Source organism: Aspergillus campestris (genome assembly GCF_002847485.1).
Source record: "Aspergillus campestris IBT 28561 chromosome Unknown P168scaffold_2, whole genome shotgun sequence".
NCBI classification, from domain to species: Eukaryota; Fungi; Ascomycota; class Eurotiomycetes; order Eurotiales; family Aspergillaceae; genus Aspergillus; species Aspergillus campestris.
The window spans coordinates 1,680,346-1,699,551 of NW_020194337.1; the positions used below are offsets into that span (position 1 = coordinate 1,680,346).

Here is a 19,206-nt window from a genome sequence, read left to right on the forward strand (position 1 = left end):
CTTTTGAAACAATTACTTTGACTGCATCCTCTACAGTGTCCACGCGGCACCCGTGAATCGGACCGTTGTCCATTGGGTCTAGTTCAGGTACCAACTGACTGACTCTGCATGATACATGGAACATGAGTCTTCCTGTCATACTCTTCGGATAGATCGCTCATCTATCCCATCGCATGGTTGTTACCGTGGGCGATCCACTGTCCACGGGGAAGTCGAACCAGCGCAATCGATCAAGGCGTGATCACCCAGCAAAGGAATTGATCGCTTTCTCAATTACCCCTCGGGGCTATTAATAGAAAGACCAAATCTATCCAACACAGCGTGGCGGAGGAGGTTCTCATCCTCGTTCCAGCCGGAGGGGGGTTGTTTGACACCACTCTCAAAAGACGAGAGTACGAGGGAACCAGAATAGACTCGAGTTGATCTCACAGCCTTGCTTATTTCTTACCACCATGCAAGGGCTGGACTCGGACGAACAAAGAAACGTGTCAGTTTAGGGGGAGTAACTCGAGGCTGACTCTTCCCAATTCCAATCTCCACCACCCCAACCAGATGGGCCTTCGCATCGACGGTGTCACAAAGGGAAATCGCCCAGAGCAGAGGATGAAAGAAAGAGATGCTCTCGGGAAGTAAGTAACCATTATTTAATATAAAGAAAGAGTGGATCATTATTGTTACCTAATTCGGCTGTAGCGTTGGAGATCCGTCCCTCCAAGCCTAAGGCCAGATCACTGTGTTAATGCGGTGGTTTTAAGGCAACCAACCCCATCAGTCACCGCTTCATAGTCTGACTTGCTCCTTACTTACTTTGCCTGCTCCGTACTTCACTTCACTTACTTCACTTCTACTCTACTTCTTTACTCTTCTTACGTACTTTGTCTTGCTTTCTTTCTCCCTTCCTCTCCCTCTCACTCCCTCTCATTCTATTCTTCTCTCCAATCCTCTCCTATCCTCCTCCATCTTCATCCGAGAGTTATTAATCTTCCTCCTGTCTTCCTCCCCGATAGCGCCCGCCTCTGTCGCATTTACTTGCGCCCCCCTGATCTTACCCGATCGTCCCTAGCAATCTCCCCCCACCTCCCTTCCAGTCCATGGCCACCATCCTTTCGATCTCTCTGTCTTAAAAGTCGCCTTGTCCAAAGGTGTCATTTGCCACCTGCTACACTGGCACCATGCGTTTCTTCGGTGGTGCAGCGTTAGCTTTTGGCCTCTTTAGTGCTGCAACGGCTTCCCTCCATCCGGTCCGCTCTTACGAGACACATGACTACTTCGCCTTGCACCTCGAGCCATCCACCCCCCCGTCCGAAATCGCTGAGCGATTAGGTGCGCGCCATGAGGGTCAGGTGGGAGAGCTGGCCGACCATCATACCTTCTCCGTCCCCCGAGAAAACGGTGCGGACCTAGATACGCTATTGGATCGCCTACGAGACCGTCGGAAGTTAAAACGTCGCGCCGGGGCAGATGATATCACCTTGCTGGATAAGAGAGATGCCGAATTCGATGGAATTCTCTGGTCGCAGAAACTCGCGCCCAAGAAGCGACTGCAGAAGCGACTGCCGCCACCGAGGGATCTCCCCCGGGCGCCCGCCCCCAAGATCTCCAAGGAGGACCCCAAAGCCGTTCAGTTCCAGAAAGACATCGTGACGGCGCTGGGGATCGCGGATCCGATCTTTGAGGGCCAGTGGCATCTCTATAATACCGTCCAGGTGGGGAATGATCTCAACGTCACGGGCGTTTGGCTCGAGGGCAACACCGGACAGGGCGTCATCACCGCCGTGGTGGACGATGGGTTGGATATGTACAGCAATGACTTGAAGCCGAACTACTTTGCCGAGGGTTCCTACGATTACAACGACCACCACCCGGAACCGAGGCCTGTTCTTCCCGAGGATCGACACGGGACCCGATGTGCCGGCGAGATTGCTGCGGCCAAGAACGACATCTGCGGCGTCGGCGTCGCCTATGACAGCAAGGTGGCCGGGATCCGCATCCTGTCGAAAGCGATCGACGACACCGACGAGGCCAAGGCCATCAACCACGGCTACCAACAGAACGACATCTACTCGTGTTCCTGGGGCCCGCCGGACGATGGGATGACCATGGAGGCCCCCGGGGTCCTCATCAAAAAGGCTATGGTGAACGGCGTCCAGAAGGGCCGGGCTGGGAAAGGGTCGATCTTTGTCTTCGCCGCCGGCAACGGCGCGGGCTACGGCGACAATTGCAATTTCGACGGCTATACCAACAGTATCTACAGCATCACCGTCGGCGCCATCGATCGGGAGGGGAAGCACGGCACCTATTCCGAGTCGTGTTCCGCCCAGTTGGTGGTGACGTACAGCAGCGGCTCGAGTGACGCCATCCACACGACCGATGTTGGCACGGACAAGTGCTATTCGCTCCACGGTGGCACGTCGGCCGCGGGTCCGCTGGCCGCAGGGTCCGTGGCTCTCGCCCTGAGCGCTCGGCCCGAGCTCAGCTGGCGCGATGCGCAGTATCTGCTGGTCGAGACGGCGGTCCCGGTGCATGAGGACGACGAAAGCTGGCAGATGACCAAGAGCGGTCGCAAATTCAGCCACGACTGGGGATTCGGCAAGGTCGACGCCTACGCTCTGGTTCAAAAGGCCAAGACCTGGCAACTGGTCAAGCCGCAGGCCTGGTTCAAGTCGCCCTGGCTCCGGGTCAAGCATGAGATCCCCCAGGGCGACAAAGGTCTGGCCAGCTCCTACGAAGTCACCGCCGAGATGATCAAAAAGGCCAACGTGGAGCGCCTGGAGCACGTCACGGTGACCATGAACGTCAATCACACGCGTCGTGGCGACCTCAGCGCCGAGTTGCGCAGCCCCGAGGGCGTGCTCAGCCAACTAAGCACCGCCAGGCGGTCTGACAGCGAAATGGTCGGTTACGTGGACTGGACTTTTATGAGTGTCGCTCATTGGTAGGTTATATTCTTATTTTTGTCCTGATATTTTATTCTCGATTACGCTAACACGGCCTAGGGGTGAATCTGGCGTCGGAACGTGGACCGTGATCGTCAAAGACACCACCGTCAACGATGACGTCGGAGAATTCATCGATTGGCGTCTCAATCTCTGGGGAGAAGCCATTGACGGGGCGAACCAACCGCTTCACCCGCTTCCGGACGAACACGACGACGATCACACTATTGAAGATGCGATCGTAGCGACGACCAGCGTGGAACCCGGACCTACCAAGACCGGTGCTCCTGAGCCCCCCGTGGATGCCGTTGATCGGCCCGTGAACGCAAAGCCTGGGTCGACCGGCGAGCCCGCCGCCCCGCCTCCGTCTCCGCCAGTGGACGACGAACCCACCCCGGCAGAGGACAATACCAGTGCCGCGCCAACGACCGCCACCACCGTCGCCGACTCGGATAACCTGCTGCCCTCGTTCTTCCCGACGTTTGGAGCATCCAAGCGGACACAGGCGTGGATCTATGCCGCGATCGGCTCGATCATCGTCTTCTGCATCGGCCTGGGCATTTACTTCAACGTGCAACGGCGGAACCGCCAGCGGAACGACCCGCGCGATGACTACGACTTTGAGATGATCGAGGACGAGGATGAGATGCAGATGGCTGGCAAGCCCGGTACCACCCAGCGTCGTGGCGGCGAACTTTACAATGCATTTGCTGGGGAGAGTGATGAGGAGCCGCTGTTTAGCGACGAGGACGACGACGAGCCCTACCGGGATCGGGCCGCCAGTGACGACCAGGAGGGTAGCCACGGGCATGGAGAGCACGGTCGGTAATACATAGACGGGGATTTTGTCTGTCGCGATATTTTTCTTGGTTCTTTTCTTCTCTTCTCTTTATTTTTTCTTTTTCTTTTTTTTTCTCATGATGGGATTGCGAGTATATCTTTCTCTTCATGTCGCATGTGGTGGGAACGGAGTAAGACGTGTATATATAGATAGACGTATGAACAGTGCTGCACCTGGCATATGAGATGATTTAGAAGCCAGTCTGGTTGTATAAGAGTCTTACAGTTGTTACGGAAGCAGTAACTCTACGAAGAAAACGGAGAATGAGGTCAGGTGGTCTTGGCGCAATGACGCTGTTGCTTCTCCATCGGGAACAGAACAGGAACTCCACTTTCCAACTACTTCAGCCTCCGCATTGTCTGCCTTGCACTCACCAATCCTCTACCATCGTTAATCCCTTTTTAGTCTCTATTTAAGTCCCACTCTTGATTCGCTTCGATTATTTCTCACAACCCGACCTTTCCCTCCCACGTTCCCTACATTGACATCGTGGTTCCTGGCAACACAGCCCCGCCCCCCCTCGAATTGATGGATCAGCACGACGACTTCGACAGCGTCTCCTGGAGACACGATCCCGACAGCGATCTCTCCCGCCCAACCACCTCCGGAACCGATGCCGAAGAGGCCCCAGAGTATCATCATGATGCCAATGGCAAGCGGAGGATGAGCTCCGCCGAGGAAAGCCCTCAGGCTGGTCCGCTGGCCGACGCTGTGGATCTGGCGGGAATAGGGGACGGGTCGCTTGAGTGCCTGGTGGATTCGCCGCTGAAGGAGAATGATGGGACTAAAGATGCTTATATCTCTTATTTGGTTACGACACATGTAGGTTTCATTCTCACCTGTCTTTATTCTTTCCCCTCCAGTCGGGGCCTCGCGGGTATACGGCTGCCTAGCAAGCAGCTGGCCATCGAGAAATTGTCCAGGGCTGACTGACCGCAATAGACCGACTTCAAGTCGTTTCAAAAATCCGATTTTGCCGTGCGACGTCGATTTACGGACTTTTATTTCCTCTACAAGACCCTGTACCGCGAATATCCCGCCTGTGCGGTCCCGCCGCTGCCGGAGAAGCACAAGATGGAATATGTGCGGGGGGACCGGTTCGGGACCGAATTTACCACCCGCCGCGCGTGGTCGCTGTCTCGTTTTCTCAAGCGGCTGACGCTGCATCCTGTGCTTCGGCGGGCTCCGCTGCTGGCGGTGTTCCTCGAGTCGCCCGACTGGAATGCGCACATGCGGCTGCGGTCGTCCCGCACCTCGTCGACCGCGGCGGACGGTACCGGCGGCGTGCCCGGCATCTTCGACAACTTCACCGACACCTTTGTCAATGCGTTCACCAAGGTGCACAAGCCCGACCAGCGGTTCATCGAGGTGCGGGAGAAGGCGGATAAACTCGACGAGGATCTCAACCACGTGGAGAAGATCGTGGCGCGGCTGGCGCGGCGCGAGGCGGATCTGGAGACGGACTACAACGAGCTGGCGACGCAGTTCCGCAGTCTGGTGAAGCTGGAGCCGGACGTCGAGGTGCCACTGCAGGTGTTCGCGGCGTCGGTGGAGGAGACAGCGCGGGGGCTGAAGAATCTCAAGGAGCACACAGACCAGAACTACCTGGGGTCGCTGCGTGACATGGCGGCTTACATCCTGTCGGTCAAATCACTCCTCAAGACGCGCGAGCAGAAGCAGCTCGACTTCGAAGCGCTAGTCGACTACCGCAACAAAGCGGTCGCAGAGCGCGACTCGCTCGCCACAAACCCCTCGTCGTACTACGCCTCCAACCCACTGACGTCCTCCCCAGCGTCGTTCATCCGGTCCAAAATGGAAGACATGCGCGGGGTAGACCACGAGCAGTCGCGGCGCGAGCGGGTGCGTAAGCTTGAGCTCCGCATCGACGAGCTAACGCGCGAGGTGGAGTCAGCGCGCACGACGTCGGAGATGTTCGACGAGGAGGTGGTCCGCGAGGTGGCGGACTTTGAGCGCATCAAGGCGGTGGAGTTCCGCGACACGCTGGGACAGCTGGCGGAGAAGCAGATTGAGTTTTACCAGGGGGTGCTGAACACGTGGGAGAGATTTGTGGCGGAGATGGATGTGGATGATGTAGAGCATGGGATATGAGTATTCTCCAGAATGGTATGCATTATACGACTTATTATGATATCGTATTCTTCTATATTATCTTCTCTTTGTAGGATGTTCTATCCTTCTCTCCCGTAGAAGTCCTCTATCCTCCCTGTGAGGAAATACTCTGTCTAACCAAGACACCCCAGACCAGCCAAACAAAAGCACCACAAACAACCAGGCAACCTACGACCAAGTACGGAGTACTAGCTCGACAGACGAACCATCCCTCGACTGCTGAGTCTGACCCTAACTAACACCGAGTCTGACCCTGACTCCGACGCTGACTCTCCTCCGCCCACTCAAAATCAATCGAACTCGGCTCGCCGCGCGGATCGGAAATGATCGCTGGGTCTAGGGAGCGGGAGGTGCGGTGGCGGGCTCGTTCCTGTTATTATTATTAGCATGTCGTTTCTTTTTCATATTGTATTTAATATATTAGATATATATATATAACCACAACACGACAATACAATACATTCAACAAAGTAAAGCAGTACAGCAAGGAGAAAGAGAATGGGGAGACACACCTCCCGATAAACCTGATTAGGAGTCTTGTGCCCGTCGGCTACTAGCTGGAGGTAGGTTTCGTGGTCGTAGTCGATTGTTGTGGGGGGAGGTTGTTGTTGAGGCTGGCTGGGGGGAGGTGGGGATGGGGATTTGGCGGGGTGGGCGAAGTTGGCGCTGAGGGTTGTACTTGTGTCGGTGTCTTTGTTTGTGGTTGTGTTATGTTTGGGGTGAGATGTGATGGTGGTGGCTGTGGTTGGTTTGTGTTGGGGTTTGCATGGTGAGGGGGACATTTGGATGGTGGTCGTATATCCAGGTAGTATAGTATGGAGGATTTTGTTAGGTTGAATCGGTTTAGATTGAAGAGAGAGAGTATGAGAGTAGGAGGGGTCTAGTGTAAAGATGTGAGAGTAAGAGTAAGAGTAAGATGATAAAGGTGAAGAAAGGCTGAGTAGAAGTATATAAATAGAGACGAATCAGATCGTGAATAATCTATAGTATAGTATAAGGAGGAAGATCAAAGGATGAAGATGACGGACGGACTAGGTATAAGGCTGTGGGATCAGCAGGGAAGGGCCTGGTTGTTTATATAGACTTTATATTATATATAAATCAGAGATATATCCTATTAACCTGGCTATGTTATGTTGTTTACTAACGGTTACTCTAGTCAAGTAAGACTTATGTATGCACACGCCACTCTACAGGAGAAACAAGTAGATACACACATATAGGCAGAGAAGAGTGAATAGTCCACAAATGTTGACAGGGGTGGTGGCGGAGTGAGTGCGTCATGCATCGTGGCTGTGTTTATCTAGGATTTTCCATCCTGGTTTGGACTTGACGGTACAGACAGTATTAGGGCTGGACGTCATAGTCTACTATACCTCCTAGTTGTTGATTGCCACAGATCATACGTATACACCAGGTCGATAACAGTCTTACAGCTTACTATATAATATGTAGTCAGTTTAACTGTATAGTTAACTGTATAGTGATCTAGGGTATTTTTGTCTATCTAAACAGTAACTTCCTCCAACTGCTGCGTCACCCCCGCCACGCTCTTCTTCGCATCCAGTCGCGTCTTCAGCTCCGTCGGCAGTGCCGTCAGATCAACCAGCACGCCCTCCTTCTCCGGGTGTCCGTCTTCCAGACCCATCTCCTTGATGCGCACCTTGCCGGCGGCCATCTCGTCCTCGCCCAAGATGACCGCGAAGGGCACGCCGCCTTGCTCGGCGGCTTTGAATTGCTGCGGGAGTTTGGGCTTGACTTTGTAAGAGAATTCGGCCTGTACCAGTATTAGCTTGATTTGAAAAGAGAAAGTATAAGAAGGAAAAGAGGGAAGGGTGTACCTTAAGTCCGGCATTCCACAAACCCTGACACACGCTCATCCGCTCCTTCAACATCCCCGTGAATCCCTTCCCGCCAAACGCCATGACGAACGCGTCCACCTCGCTGCTGCGGAGCACGTCCGCGCTCTGCTCCCGCTCGAGACGAGCCTTGGTGATGGAGAAGATGCGGTCCACGCCGAACGACACGCCCACGCATGGGATCTGTGCCTTGGGCTGGAACATGCCTACCAGGTTGTCGTAGCGGCCGCCGGCCGCCACGCTGCCTACGCCCACCGTCGGGTCGTTCGATCGGTCGTCGTCGTCGCCGTTGCTGCCCTTCTTGCTCTTCTTGCTAGACTTGGGCTTCGGGGTCTCTTCCGCTGACTGCGCTGGCGGGGCGGAGCCTTCGGTGACGATCTCGTAGATGACGCCGGTGTCTGGTCGTTAGTCGTTAGTATGTATGCCTAGACATGTGTATGCCAATCAATATGAACACAGGGGTTCAAAGACGTACAGTAGTCAAGTCCACGCGCCAGACTCAAGTCAAAAGACATCCGGTCCAGCACGCCAAACGCATCCAGATAATCCATGAGCAAGCCCATGTCGTCGAGACCCGCCTTGGCCGAGGCATTGGCCACCAACGCCTCGTCCTGCAGCAGCGAGTTCAACAGATCCCGGCCGCCCTTCAGGTTGACGTACTTCTCAATGCGGTCGGCCACCTCCCCGTCGAGGCCCTTCTCCTCGACCATCTCCTTGCGCACCTCCGCCCACGGCATCTTATCCAGCTTGTCGACGGCGCTCGAGATCGGCCGGATCTTATCCTGCGGCACACCGCAGACCTCGAACAGCCCGTCGAGCACCTTCCGGTGGTTGATCTTGATGCCGTAGCGGCCCTGCCAGCCGAGCTCCTCGAAGACCTCGGTCACGATGCGCAGGATCTCCGCGTCGGGCACCATGGGGTCGAACTGGCCAGCGATGTCGAAGTCGCACTGGTAGAACTCGCGCATGCGGCCCTTGCTGACGGCGGGCTGGTCCCGGCGGTAGACCTTGGCGATGTGGTAGCGCTTGATGCTGCGGACGTCGGTGTTCATGGCGAGCCAGCGGGCGAACGGCACCGTCAGGTCGTAGCGCAGCGAGCAGATCTCGCCGCCCTGATCCTGCAGGTCGTAGATCAGCTTGGAGTCCTCGCCATACTTGCCGGCGAGGATCTCGCGGAGTTCGAAGACGGGCGTGTCGAGCGCGGTGCCGCCGTGGCGCTTGAAGACGTTGGCGATGGTCGTGAAGATGCGGTCGCGGAGGAGGGCGTCCGACCCGGCCCAGTCCTTGGTGCCCTTGGGGGTCTTGAGGTTGAACGACACCTTGTTATCCTTGCCCATTGTGTCTAGCGGCGGATTGTTGTGAGAGGCGGAGGAAGAGGAAAACGGACGAGACGCGGACGAAGAAAGATAGTGGCGGCGGAGTCTATGGTCGTAGTGGGGGATAGTGGGGTTCTCGAGAGGCGTCCGAAGATTTCTTTGGATGCCGACTGAGAGGCGGGAGATGCGCCAGGCGGGAGAGACTCGTGAAGAGCGCAGGAGACCAGATGGAAGTGAGGGTTTCATTCAAGGGGAGGGCACCTTGACCTTGGATGAGTCACGTCAGGTATACAAGAAGAAAAATATAGAAAAAAAGACACTTTTTCGCAACGAAAACACCAATCTCGACACCTGAACCGGCAAATCCCGTGCCACGTCTGGTCTCTCTCCCTTTCCGGCGCTTTCCTCCTTTTGGCATGTTTGACCGGTTCCGTGTCCCGAATCGGAATTAGGGCTGGATGGGAGGGCAAGTCACATGTTCTGGACGGAAATGGTGGAGTTTCATCTTCTCCATCGCTGTCTCTTGTGTTCTGTCCCACGTTCTCTCCTTCTCGACAGTCCTCCTGTGGAAGGGGATCAGATGAGCTTGTTTGGCCGCCACCCGGCTTATCTCAGAGTCTCACCCTGCAGGACTGTTTGTCTGCAGTGTCACCTGGATATCTTTAGAATTGCTGTGCACGTTGAGGAAGGGGTCGCATGTGGAATGTAAAACATACAGTATCAGCCTCGCATGTTTTCAGCCCAATCACCCTACCTATATCGATGCTGATTACCCGATCAGAGTGTTTGGAAAGGGTTGTTGGGTCGTATCATGCCTTGTCTCGTAGGCTTCCTGCCACATCCTTCGTATGAACCGGTATGGTCTTGTCATAGCGTCGGCCGAAAACGAGGGGCTGTCCAACCACGCCACACTGCTTTGGACTGTATTATTTTGACCTCAGTGGCCATGCTGAATTAATAAAATCAATGTGATTCGCTCGGGTCGTACCCACGTCTGTGTGTCAATCATCTCTGTGATCAAGCTAGGGTGGTTTGAGTCTGTCAGTCATGGTCGATGGTCGGAATTTAGTGGATCTGGGTTCCGTCATGTAAAATACACGATTGGCCGCAGTTGCGCACACGCCCGTCTGAACATCCCGGGGTTTCCACGTGGTTCGCTGTAATAAATCGCATCGCCCGAACCGGTATGGATACCTCGAGTATTGAGTTCTCTGGAGAAATACGGGTGGGGTTTAAATATACGGCTGGGAATGGATCGGAGTATATCCAGAATCTACTGTGTATCCTGGTCGATAAAACCTTCCCATGAGTCAGCTCAGCTCCTGGAAGATACAATGGTCATCATCACCATCGTATCAAGCAGAAAACGCCTTGCATGCCGCTCCAGCGTCGAATGTCTGTTTATTCCCCGAGACGGAGCCGCCGCCAAGACGACGGACGATACTGGCGTGGTAAAATCACGCAGGGAAGACTCCAAGGAAGTGCTCGATCGGTATTAGTCAAAGACAGATGCCGCGATCGTGGGGCCCCAACGGTGAGAGAAGGGTGACCAGATCATGCACCCGCTCGAGAAATTTGCCCGAAAAAGAACCCCATCGCGTTCTCATGCAGACTGGATCGGCGGGGAGAGTGGGAATGCGCATCGTGCTGCGGTTGGATGTGCTGAGTCGGGTTCAATGCACCCTCCCCCCTCCCATTTGACTCTTTCGTACAGAGCTAAGCCATCGCCAGCGTGATGGCAACGAATGGGAGAGACGCCCCAACGACCCATTGATCCAGATGGATGCAACCCTGGCGCTTCTGACCATAGTGAACCTCGTTATTAATCTGATTAGATTGGGCTTGGAATCGGATGGTAACCGTGTCCAAAGTAGCTGCGTCTTTCCTACTCCGTAGTTGTTCGTTTGTTCTTGTATCTGACTTGTGTGTATCTGACGCTATCCTAAATCAACCGACCTATAGTATACCGACCATGGTCAGACAGGTCCGTGTAATGTGGAATTTCTCTCATGTAGGTCATCGAGTCCTGGTTGCATTTGTCCTTCAAGAGACCGGTCGTGGAAGATTCCGCAGGCAACCGTCCATGAGGTCAGGGTATCGAACCAAAGAAATGGCGCAGCCCACGATGGTGGTGGGGACAGAGAGTTGAGTTCTTCCAGAACTAGCGCAGGACTCTCTCCACTGTTCTCAGTAGAGACGTCAGCCTGAGATCTTCTTTGTCTCTACTCTCGATGCTTACTTTGTTGAACCCCTCCATATCAGCATGGATTGTAAGCTCTTCCCCTCGTCGTACAGAAAATTGTTTCCATTCAGGTTTATCTGCAATGGTATAAAGAATGACGATATCCTCCATCATATCCTGAAAGAGAGGCTTAGATACTGTACTTCCCCTCATTCAACCATACTATAAAGACAACTCGCTCGGACCACCCCAATACCGTACGGTACGGTCAGGTATGGTCTAGACTGAATGGTATTGTATTCCCAGCCCATTCTCTCTAGTCTCCCCTATAATTCCCCCTCTTAATTGGGGTCCCCGCCCGGTGGATACCATTCAATACATACACCATCCATACCGAATGTACCTGAACCAGTCGGGTTTGCGGCGCAGTTACTGTTCAGTACTTTGCCAGACCAGTATTAAGAGTACGGAGTCCTGTCTGACTCTCTCATGAGTTGATCCCCTCAGTCATCGATTCAGTATTGTTCCCTTTAACCTTCAACGCTTCACTTTATCTTTAACTTCTACTCTCTCCTCTTTATCTCCTTCTCCCTCTTCCTCTCTTGTCTCACTGCTTGCCTCTCTCACTCCTTTGCTATCCCCAATCCCCACCCTCCCATCGAACTCCTTTCTCTCCTTCTCAACCCATTCTGGTTCTCGACCATTCCAGGTACCGGTGGCCGCCTCCACATCTCGACTCCGCCGGCCGTTCACGTTCCGTTCCATTCTTCGCTCATCCAATTTGCCTAAACGCCTCTCTTGGTTCTCCTTCTCGGATCCGCGGTTCTAAAACTTTCTGGTTATGGTGGCGGCCTCTTAATTCCTGTTCCTTGCTTGTCCTCCAAACACCTCGCCCTCCTTCTCCCCCCTCCCTCAACTCTCGCCCGCCGCCTTTCCTCGTCAATTCGCTCTCCGTCAATTCGCTCTCCGTTCGTTCGCCTACCGAAACCTGCCAACCTGCAAGTCTACGAGTCGATTCTGCAAGTCTGCGACGGTGGAGTTGGCCGCTGGCGTGTTGCCTGAACAACTCACACACACCTCGCCCCGTCCGGACGTCCGCGTCTTTCCCCCCCCGAAGTTACCAGATGAAGTTGGTCTCCTACAAGATATTCCGTGACAACGATGGGGTCTTTTCTGAAGCTCAAGTCCCGGAAGGATCCGGTATGTTTGAGCCGGTCGCTTTGTCCACCGTCTCGCAGAGTGTCGCCGCCGTCGCATGCGGGCGATCCGAGCGACGGCGACCGCTGGAGATGATCGATGTCGCTGACAGTCGCTAACTGCTGCCAGGCTTCTTCCACGCCTGCTGCCACCGGCGCATCTCCGCCCAAAAAGGAAGTTCAACCGCCGCCGATGACCCCGCTGGAGAAGATGCTGCAGGACTCTAGTGCGATCCGGGAAGATGGCAGCGATAAGTTTTTTGGGATGGAAAATGTAAGTGGGAGCCCTGTCGCCAGAATATGAGGCGCGATACTGATTTTCTGCTCTTCTTCGCAGTATGGGAATACTTGGTAAGCTCTTTGCATGGTGTCGCATAGATGCTGCGACCGACGTGGAACTGACGATGTGCCGCGATAGCTACTGCAACTCAATATTACAATGTCTCTACTATTCGGTGCCCTTCCGGGAGGCCGTGATTAACTACCCGACCCGAACCCCCATCGAGAGCCTCCAAGCCGCATTGGCCGGGAATCTTCGTTTCCAGGATGCGATCGCTAACATGGAAGCCGAGGCGCAAGCGGAGAAGCAGAAGGCCGCCAACGCCCAGCGCCCCGGCGCGCCTCCCGCCCAGCCCTCCAAGCCCGAGGACAAGGACTCGCCTGAGTACAAAAAAAAGATGGCCTTGCAGACCATGCCCATCTTAGAAACCAAAAACAACGCTACCAGCTACGGGATGTCGGAGTCACTGTTTACATCACTGAAGGATATCTTTGAGTCGGTGGTCGGGAGTCAGTCTCGCATCGGGATCATCAAGCCCCAACGCTTCTTGGATATACTGCGACGGGAGAACGAGATGTTCCGGACTGCCATGCATCAGGATGCGCACGAGTTCCTGAATCTACTACTGAACGAAGTCGTGGCCAATGTGGAGACGGAAGCCTCCAAGCAACCCTTGCCCGACAGGAGTCTCCTTCCGCCGACAGAGAGTGTGGACTCGATCGAACAATCGGGGAGCTCCGGGTCGAAAACCCCCAACACCACTCGATGGGTACATGAATTGTTCGAGGGGACCTTGACCTCGGAGACCCAGTGTCTGACCTGCGAGAAGGTTTCTCAGCGGGACGAGATCTTCCTGGATCTGTCGGTGGACCTGGAGCAGCATTCGTCCGTCACGTCGTGTCTGCGGAAGTTTTCCGCGGAAGAGATGCTCTGTGAACGGAACAAATTCCACTGCGACAATTGTGGAGGTCTTCAGGAGGCCGAGAAGCGGATGAAGATCAAGCGTCTACCCCGAATTCTGGCCTTGCACCTAAAACGCTTCAAATACACCGAGGATCAGCAGCGGTTGCAGAAGCTGTTCCACCGGGTAGTCTACCCCTACCACCTGCGCCTCTTCAACACGACGGACGACGCCGAGGACCCGGACCGACTCTACGAGCTGTACGCGGTGGTGGTGCACATCGGCGGTGGGCCGTACCACGGCCACTACGTCGCCATCATCAAAACGCAGGATCGAGGGTGGCTGCTGTTTGACGATGAGATGGTCGAGCCGGTGGACAAAAACTTTGTCCGCAATTTCTTTGGCGATAAGCCGGGCCTGGCCTGTGCCTACGTGCTGTTCTATCAGGAGACTACCTTGGAGGCCGTTCTCAAGGAGCAAGAAATGGAGAATATGCAGTCGGCCGCCGGTGCAGCCGCCGCCGACTCGACAAAACAGAACGGGTTTCCCCAGTCACCGGGCCTGGCTCATGTCCACAGTGAATCGGCAATCCACTCGCAGGACGAACCCATCCGACCCACAGGCTTGAGTCGGGCACCCTCCGCCCCTCCATTGTCCACCCACCCCGAACACGTCGAGCTGGAGAAGGAGAAGTCGCCCACTAAATCCCAGACACGGTTCTCGTCCTCCACCCCCGCGCCACCCGTTCCCCCCATCCCGGAGAGCCATGCGTTTACTTTAGGAACCAAGAAGAGCGATCTCCAGACGAAAAAGGAGCGGGCCAAAGAAGAAAAGGAACGGCGGATAGCCGAAAAGGAGCGAGAGAAGCAACGCCGCAAGGAGCACGAGGCGAGATCCCGGGAACAGGAAGCAAAAGCGCGGGAAGACCACCGACGCGAGGAAGCGCAAATGAAAGCCGCCATGGAAGAAAGCCGACACTCCAAAGCGGAAGAGGACCGGCGAAATCCCGACCACGGCAAATCCGGCGGCCTCAGTCGCCTCAGGCGTGGCGTCAGCCACCGACTAGGCAACCACAAGGAGAATCAGCGAAGCTCGACAGCTGGGGCCGTCATCAGCGAGAATCCATCATCGCCTAGCAACGGGATCCCCGAGCCGTCTCCGCCTCCCCAGAAATCACCGGCGTCGCCCAGTGAGCCCCATCGCTCGAAGCTCCAGTCCAAGAAAAACACCAGCCACGAAGAGGACCGGGATGGCCTTAAGAACAACAAGGACCTCAAACACGCACCCCGCAGCCATGGCAAATGGAGGAGCTTCAGTCTTCGCAAGAAGTCCTTCAGCGCTCTTTCATGAGCAACTGGCCGTGGGACACGACTTGCCTTTGCACATATGACCACGCATTGTCGTACATACTTTTGATGTATCATCAATTTCTTCTTCTTTTTCTTTTCTTGTTCAGATTTCTATCCCTGACCTGGTCGTTATTTTGCTGACCGATGCAATTCCCCCTCTTTGCCGTCTGGCATTTCCTTCTATCTTCCTTCCATCTATGCATCGATTTGCTTGTTTCTCTGAGCCATGGGCCTGGTTGGTCCAGTTTGTTGTTTACTTTTTCATTCGTTGTTATTTTCCCTTTCCTTTTTCCTTCCCTTTTACCTTTCTTTTCTCCATGTTTTCTTTCATCTTGTTTTCTATACCTGATCCATATTGTGATACCCGTGCCTGGGTCACAAGCTAGGCAAACAGCGGCGTTGGTTGGGTGACATGTCTTTTATTCTATTTTGTTTTGTTTCTACCTTCTTTTCTATGTTGTGATTGATTTGTACCGAGTTTAGATATCGGTTTGATTTGAAGAAGAGGTTTGATTGTGATCGTTCTGGGAGGTAGGCTTTTTTCCTTTAAAAGATTATACTAGAATTTTATATTGGACTAGATGTGTGTGATTACTTATATATCTACACTACACTGCAGACAGACAGACAGACAGACGGGCTTCGCTGTGTTGCATGATGGGTCGATTGGTATATATATCTATGTGATTGTGATTGTCCGGGCGGTATTAGGACGAAGGAAGTGTATGCAATCCTGTTTGAAGGTTACCAACCTCTTCAAGAGTAATGAACAGACTAGTCTAATTAACCGTTTGTTGCTATACCGGTAAAAATACAGCGCTTTGTATGTCCATGGTATGGTAGATACCCAGGGCCTAGAACCAGCGTTCAGGGAAGACTTCCTGTATATCTGGCGGCCGTTGGAGCGCAGAGAGGCCTTGATCCCCCTAGGTCATCAGTATCCTGTGGCTTCGTGTTCCTAGGCGTCTTATTGGACACATTGAATGCATCAGCCATGGGAAAACCCTTGCATTGTTGCAGCTATGTAAGTTGTCTGTTAAGGTTTCCGTCACAAAGGATCAAACAATCTCGACCCATGGAACGGACACTCACCCGACATGCACCTCCCCTCCCGGTCCCCTTGATCTAGACCCGCCACCTTCTAGGTATTGGGATTCCCAGACCCGCCCCCCCGGAGCCTGGCCTGGCCTGGCCTGTAGGTCTTGATCGAATGAGATTTCCACCCATAAACTGATTGTACACACTCCGTCATTACGTATGGCTCCCGACGAGGGCTTAAGCTATTAGCCAAGTAGGTAGGTGGCTATGCCGGAATTGTATTGCACCATGAACTAACTCGGGAAACAAAGAGCTGGAAAGAAGTATTCGAAATTGGGTCATATCAGTAGACTTCCGCATGACTCCATATACCCAGATTCAGCCTGGGGCTGGGCTGGGTCTGATTTCCGATTGTGATGGAAGTACAAACGTCAGTTGTCTTCTAGACTCATGGTGGGCAGCTTGAGGAAAGGAGTTTCTAACGTCATTAGTACTCCTGTACAGCTATAAAAGAAGACAGCTTGTTCTGAACTCGAGCAGAAGAGAGATGGAGATCAAACAAGGAATCATCACACCATCATCTCACTAAAACATCCCATCCATCAACCTTCATCCAACCATGGGCAGAACCTCCGGCAAAGAAGTAACCAACCGCAACCAAGTGCGAGCGGATATCGCAGCCGGCGGGTGGGAAGTCGTCTGGGGCGATCTCATCAACGAAGGCGACGTCCTTACCTTTCTCATCTCCATTCCCACAGGAAGTGTCGCAGGCTGGGTTACCCAGCAGGTCCAGGCTCAGCTGGCGAAGTTCTCCCAGAGTCTGGGCGATGTCTCGGATGATGTTGTTGCGCAGGCGACTACTTATCTGGAGAATCTGATGAAGGGACGCGGTTCTGGTGAAGCCGATATCAATGGGCTGGGGGTCAAGGGTGGCTTCGCTACCTATAGCCGCCATATGGAGTATTATCTCTGGGGGAGGAAAGTTGGCAGCCATGCTCTGCCTAATAACCATCAACCATATATTGCTTTGCGCGTTACCAAGCCTTTGCCTCCGAAGTGATATAGGCCGGACAAGCTGAAGACTGGCTCACGCCGTCTGGCAGGAATAAACAGATGGCCAGACCGCGAATGAAGATGATCTATTTCCAATTTGGTGGTTAACAGTCATTGTCGATTCATTTGTCAAGGTGATGGAAAGATTCTTCTACATGACCCGGAAGCATACTTGTCTCTCCGGGTAATAATATGTTGAAAAGTCTTTTCTGTGTTGATAATGATGTACTGTATCAAACTAATTCACATGTCATAATATACGCTGTCATATCAATTGAATTTCTCCGTCATAACAGATATCAGTGTAAGTACTAACTAGTACTCAAGCGTTGAAGGATACGTTAGAAAGACTCGGGACTTGGAGATAGCAGAATGAACTTTCTAACCTCCAGGTTATGGTTATACCTAAACGCACTGACACATTGACCTGTAGATCTGTACAATATCAGAGATTGACACTGGAAAGATCAAGGTCATTCTATAGAAACAGATATTCGCGAACTTTATCTGAGCCACCCGCTGTCTAGATTCTTGAAGATGTAGTATATCGCCAGAAATGACAAAGCCTAGGATGATTGAGAGTTACCAAGCTTTGGGGCACAGATGACCTGCATAATAGGTATTGAGCATAGGATACCATGATTCACTCAAGTACTAGATCATTTCGTCCAGAGAAGTCAATCCTGTGAAACATATGTAGATCAAAATACAGAACTTTGTCTCATGCGGAATAGCGTATATTAGCACTCGAGGTTCGTCTCTACGTCAAATGTTCTATGGACAGTGGATTTTACCATTTATAGCCACTAGTATCACATATACATAGGATCCATCCCGCGCATAAAGGTCTGTTTATTACACTGGAACCACTGGAAATCCATCAACTTAGGCTTCTACAATTGGTAGATAGGCGGTTTATGTAGTGATTTTATTAAAAGATATCTATCCCAGGTAGTGCGCACAGTGTCAATATAGCAGAAAGTAGTAAGTAGTAATAAATAGTAAGGTAGTAGTAAATACATGAGAACACCGCATCAATCACAGTATGCAAGTTGCCGTCGCAACAATATTCCCGCGGTGGAAGAGAGACCCAAGTCACTGACGCGGTCTCAGCCAGCTTCCGACCGCAGCTTCTTCATCATTGTCGTCGTCTTCCTCCTGCTGCGCTTGCTTGCTTGCTAGCTAGCTTGCCTGTCTGCCCATCCGCCCGTCCGCCCGTCCGTCTGTTTGTAGCCTGTTCCCTCGACCCATCGTCTCGTAGATTTCTTCTGACATTGCGCTATTCTTCCCCCCAGTCGGTACGGTCGATCGAAGTGTGGAGAGGAAGGAAGGGAGGAGGATGAAGATAGGCTCCACAGGATGCAACCGGCGATTTTGCGAGACGGGGACTTGGAAAGATAAGAACAGCCGCAGCAATCCGCGGGCAGGATCAGTCGAGGCAGGTATGAGATGCGGTCACCCGAGGATTAGCTGATAGACGATGATGACGGTATTGATCACGATTAGGGGTACTGTGGGTTTGTTCGTTAGTTATCGTGTCTGGAGATAGAGTGATATATATGTATGCACATATATGAATATGGATATGAAAAAGAGAGAAAGGAAGCAAGAAGCATACTTCGCATTAGGGTCCGGATGCTGGCGATCAAATTGACTGTCTTTGCTTTCACGCTGGAGTTGTCGTATGTCGCGCCGAAGGCTGGGTCAGCCTGGGTGCGACCCCATCCGACTGTAGAGAAATGGGAGCGTTAGTTTATTTTCCTAAGTCCGGATTGTCGTGCTTGGGATAGAATGGGGGGCATACTCCTGGCGAGGAAGCGGTCTTCGGAGAGGACTGCAATAGCGTTGGTGAGGAGGATAGCTCTAACGGGTGAGTGGTCGGTTAGTGAGTGAGCTGGTCAGAAATTAGATACAACGGGTAGACTCACGCATAGACGAGCTTCCCAAGCCCGAAGAAAAACATCTTGTGGGATTGACAGTGGTGGGAGAGGAGGAGGAGGAGGAGGAGGCGGAGTGGAGGGAGAAAGAAGGAGATGAAGCCGGAGCTGACGATGATGATGGTGGACAGATTGGCGTGTGGGGAACCTAAGGCGGTCTCTATCAATCAGGTGTCGATAACTTATCC

At 53.2% G+C, this 19,206-nt stretch overlaps 7 protein-coding genes across 7 annotated transcripts; 4 read left to right on the forward strand and 3 right to left on the reverse strand.

Moving 5' to 3' along the window:
• The first annotated feature begins 777 nt into the window (after positions 1–777).
• kexB (kexin kexB) lies at positions 778–3,955 on the forward strand. Its single transcript, XM_024834861.1, has 2 exons — positions 778–2,935; positions 2,997–3,955. The coding sequence occupies exons 1-2, from the start codon at positions 1,173–1,175 to the stop codon at positions 3,763–3,765; spliced, it is 2,532 nt and encodes an 843-aa protein (XP_024696064.1). The 5' UTR covers positions 778–1,172; the 3' UTR covers positions 3,766–3,955.
• Positions 3,956–4,118: 163 nt separating this feature from the next.
• On the forward strand, positions 4,119–5,925 carry P168DRAFT_309187 (sorting nexin-4). The gene is made up of 2 exons (XM_024839274.1): positions 4,119–4,599; positions 4,720–5,925. The coding sequence occupies exons 1-2, from the start codon at positions 4,306–4,308 to the stop codon at positions 5,884–5,886; spliced, it is 1,461 nt and encodes a 486-aa protein (XP_024696065.1). The 5' UTR covers positions 4,119–4,305; the 3' UTR covers positions 5,887–5,925.
• Positions 5,926–5,929: 4 nt separating this feature from the next.
• Positions 5,930–6,933, reverse strand: P168DRAFT_324879 (uncharacterized protein). The gene is made up of 2 exons (XM_024840911.1): positions 6,420–6,933; positions 5,930–6,277 (listed from the first exon to the last, which is right to left on the reverse strand). The coding sequence occupies exons 1-2, from the start codon at positions 6,687–6,689 to the stop codon at positions 6,143–6,145; spliced, it is 405 nt and encodes a 134-aa protein (XP_024696066.1). The 5' UTR covers positions 6,690–6,933; the 3' UTR covers positions 5,930–6,142.
• Positions 6,934–7,414: 481 nt separating this feature from the next.
• P168DRAFT_279445 (histidine--tRNA ligase) lies at positions 7,415–9,103 on the reverse strand (the record flags this gene model as incomplete). Its single annotated transcript, XM_024835783.1, has 3 exons — positions 7,415–7,684; positions 7,749–8,164; positions 8,242–9,103. 3 exons carry the CDS (start codon positions 9,101–9,103, stop codon positions 7,415–7,417), a joined length of 1,548 nt encoding a protein of 515 aa, XP_024696067.1.
• A 3,322-nt stretch (positions 9,104–12,425) lies between these two features.
• On the forward strand, positions 12,426–14,991 carry creB (ubiquitin C-terminal hydrolase CreB; the record flags this gene model as incomplete). Its single annotated transcript, XM_024835784.1, has 4 exons — positions 12,426–12,464; positions 12,591–12,734; positions 12,798–12,811; positions 12,879–14,991. The coding sequence occupies 4 exons, from the start codon at positions 12,426–12,428 to the stop codon at positions 14,989–14,991; spliced, it is 2,310 nt and encodes a 769-aa protein (XP_024696068.1).
• Positions 14,992–16,349: 1,358 nt separating this feature from the next.
• On the forward strand, positions 16,350–17,342 carry P168DRAFT_287955 (uncharacterized protein). Its single transcript, XM_024836683.1, has 2 exons — positions 16,350–16,458; positions 16,520–17,342. The coding sequence occupies exon 2, from the start codon at positions 16,648–16,650 to the stop codon at positions 17,086–17,088; it is 441 nt and encodes a 146-aa protein (XP_024696069.1). The 5' UTR covers positions 16,350–16,458; positions 16,520–16,647; the 3' UTR covers positions 17,089–17,342.
• A 713-nt stretch (positions 17,343–18,055) lies between these two features.
• Positions 18,056–19,114, reverse strand: P168DRAFT_324883 (YOS1 family protein). Its single transcript, XM_024840912.1, has 4 exons — positions 19,010–19,114; positions 18,886–18,944; positions 18,700–18,810; positions 18,056–18,592 (listed from the first exon to the last, which is right to left on the reverse strand). The coding sequence occupies exons 1-4, from the start codon at positions 19,042–19,044 to the stop codon at positions 18,537–18,539; spliced, it is 261 nt and encodes an 86-aa protein (XP_024696070.1). The 5' UTR covers positions 19,045–19,114; the 3' UTR covers positions 18,056–18,536.
• Positions 19,115–19,206: the final 92 nt, after the last annotated feature.

Excerpts from the sequence above, each read along its gene's own strand:
- P168DRAFT_324879 (XM_024840911.1), bottom strand. The coding sequence starts at position 6,689 with ATGTCCCCCTCACCATGCAAACCCCAACACAAACCAACCACAGCCACC. Across the intron at positions 6,278-6,419 it reads CTAATCAGGTTTATCGGGAG|GAACGAGCCCGCCACCGCAC; the intron begins GTGTGTCTCCCC and ends TAATAATAACAG.
- P168DRAFT_324883 (XM_024840912.1), bottom strand. The coding sequence starts at position 19,044 with ATGTTTTTCTTCGGGCTTGGGAAGCTCGTCTATGC. Across the intron at positions 18,811-18,885 it reads AGACCGCTTCCTCGCCAGGA|TCGGATGGGGTCGCACCCAG; the intron begins GTATGCCCCCCA and ends ATTTCTCTACAG. Across the intron at positions 18,593-18,699 it reads CATCCGGACCCTAATGCGAA|TACCCCTAATCGTGATCAAT; the intron begins GTATGCTTCTTG and ends ACAAACCCACAG.
- P168DRAFT_287955 (XM_024836683.1), top strand. The coding sequence starts at position 16,648 with ATGGGCAGAACCTCCGGCAAAGAAGTAACCAACCGCAACCAAGTGCGA.
- P168DRAFT_309187 (XM_024839274.1), top strand. The coding sequence starts at position 4,306 with ATGGATCAGCACGACGACTTCGACAGCGTCTCCTGGAGACACGATCCC. Across the intron at positions 4,600-4,719 it reads CTTATTTGGTTACGACACAT|ACCGACTTCAAGTCGTTTCA; the intron begins GTAGGTTTCATT and ends TGACCGCAATAG.
- kexB (XM_024834861.1), top strand. The coding sequence starts at position 1,173 with ATGCGTTTCTTCGGTGGTGCAGCGTTAGCTTTTGGCCTCTTTAGTGCT. Across the intron at positions 2,936-2,996 it reads TTTATGAGTGTCGCTCATTG|GGGTGAATCTGGCGTCGGAA; the intron begins GTAGGTTATATT and ends AACACGGCCTAG.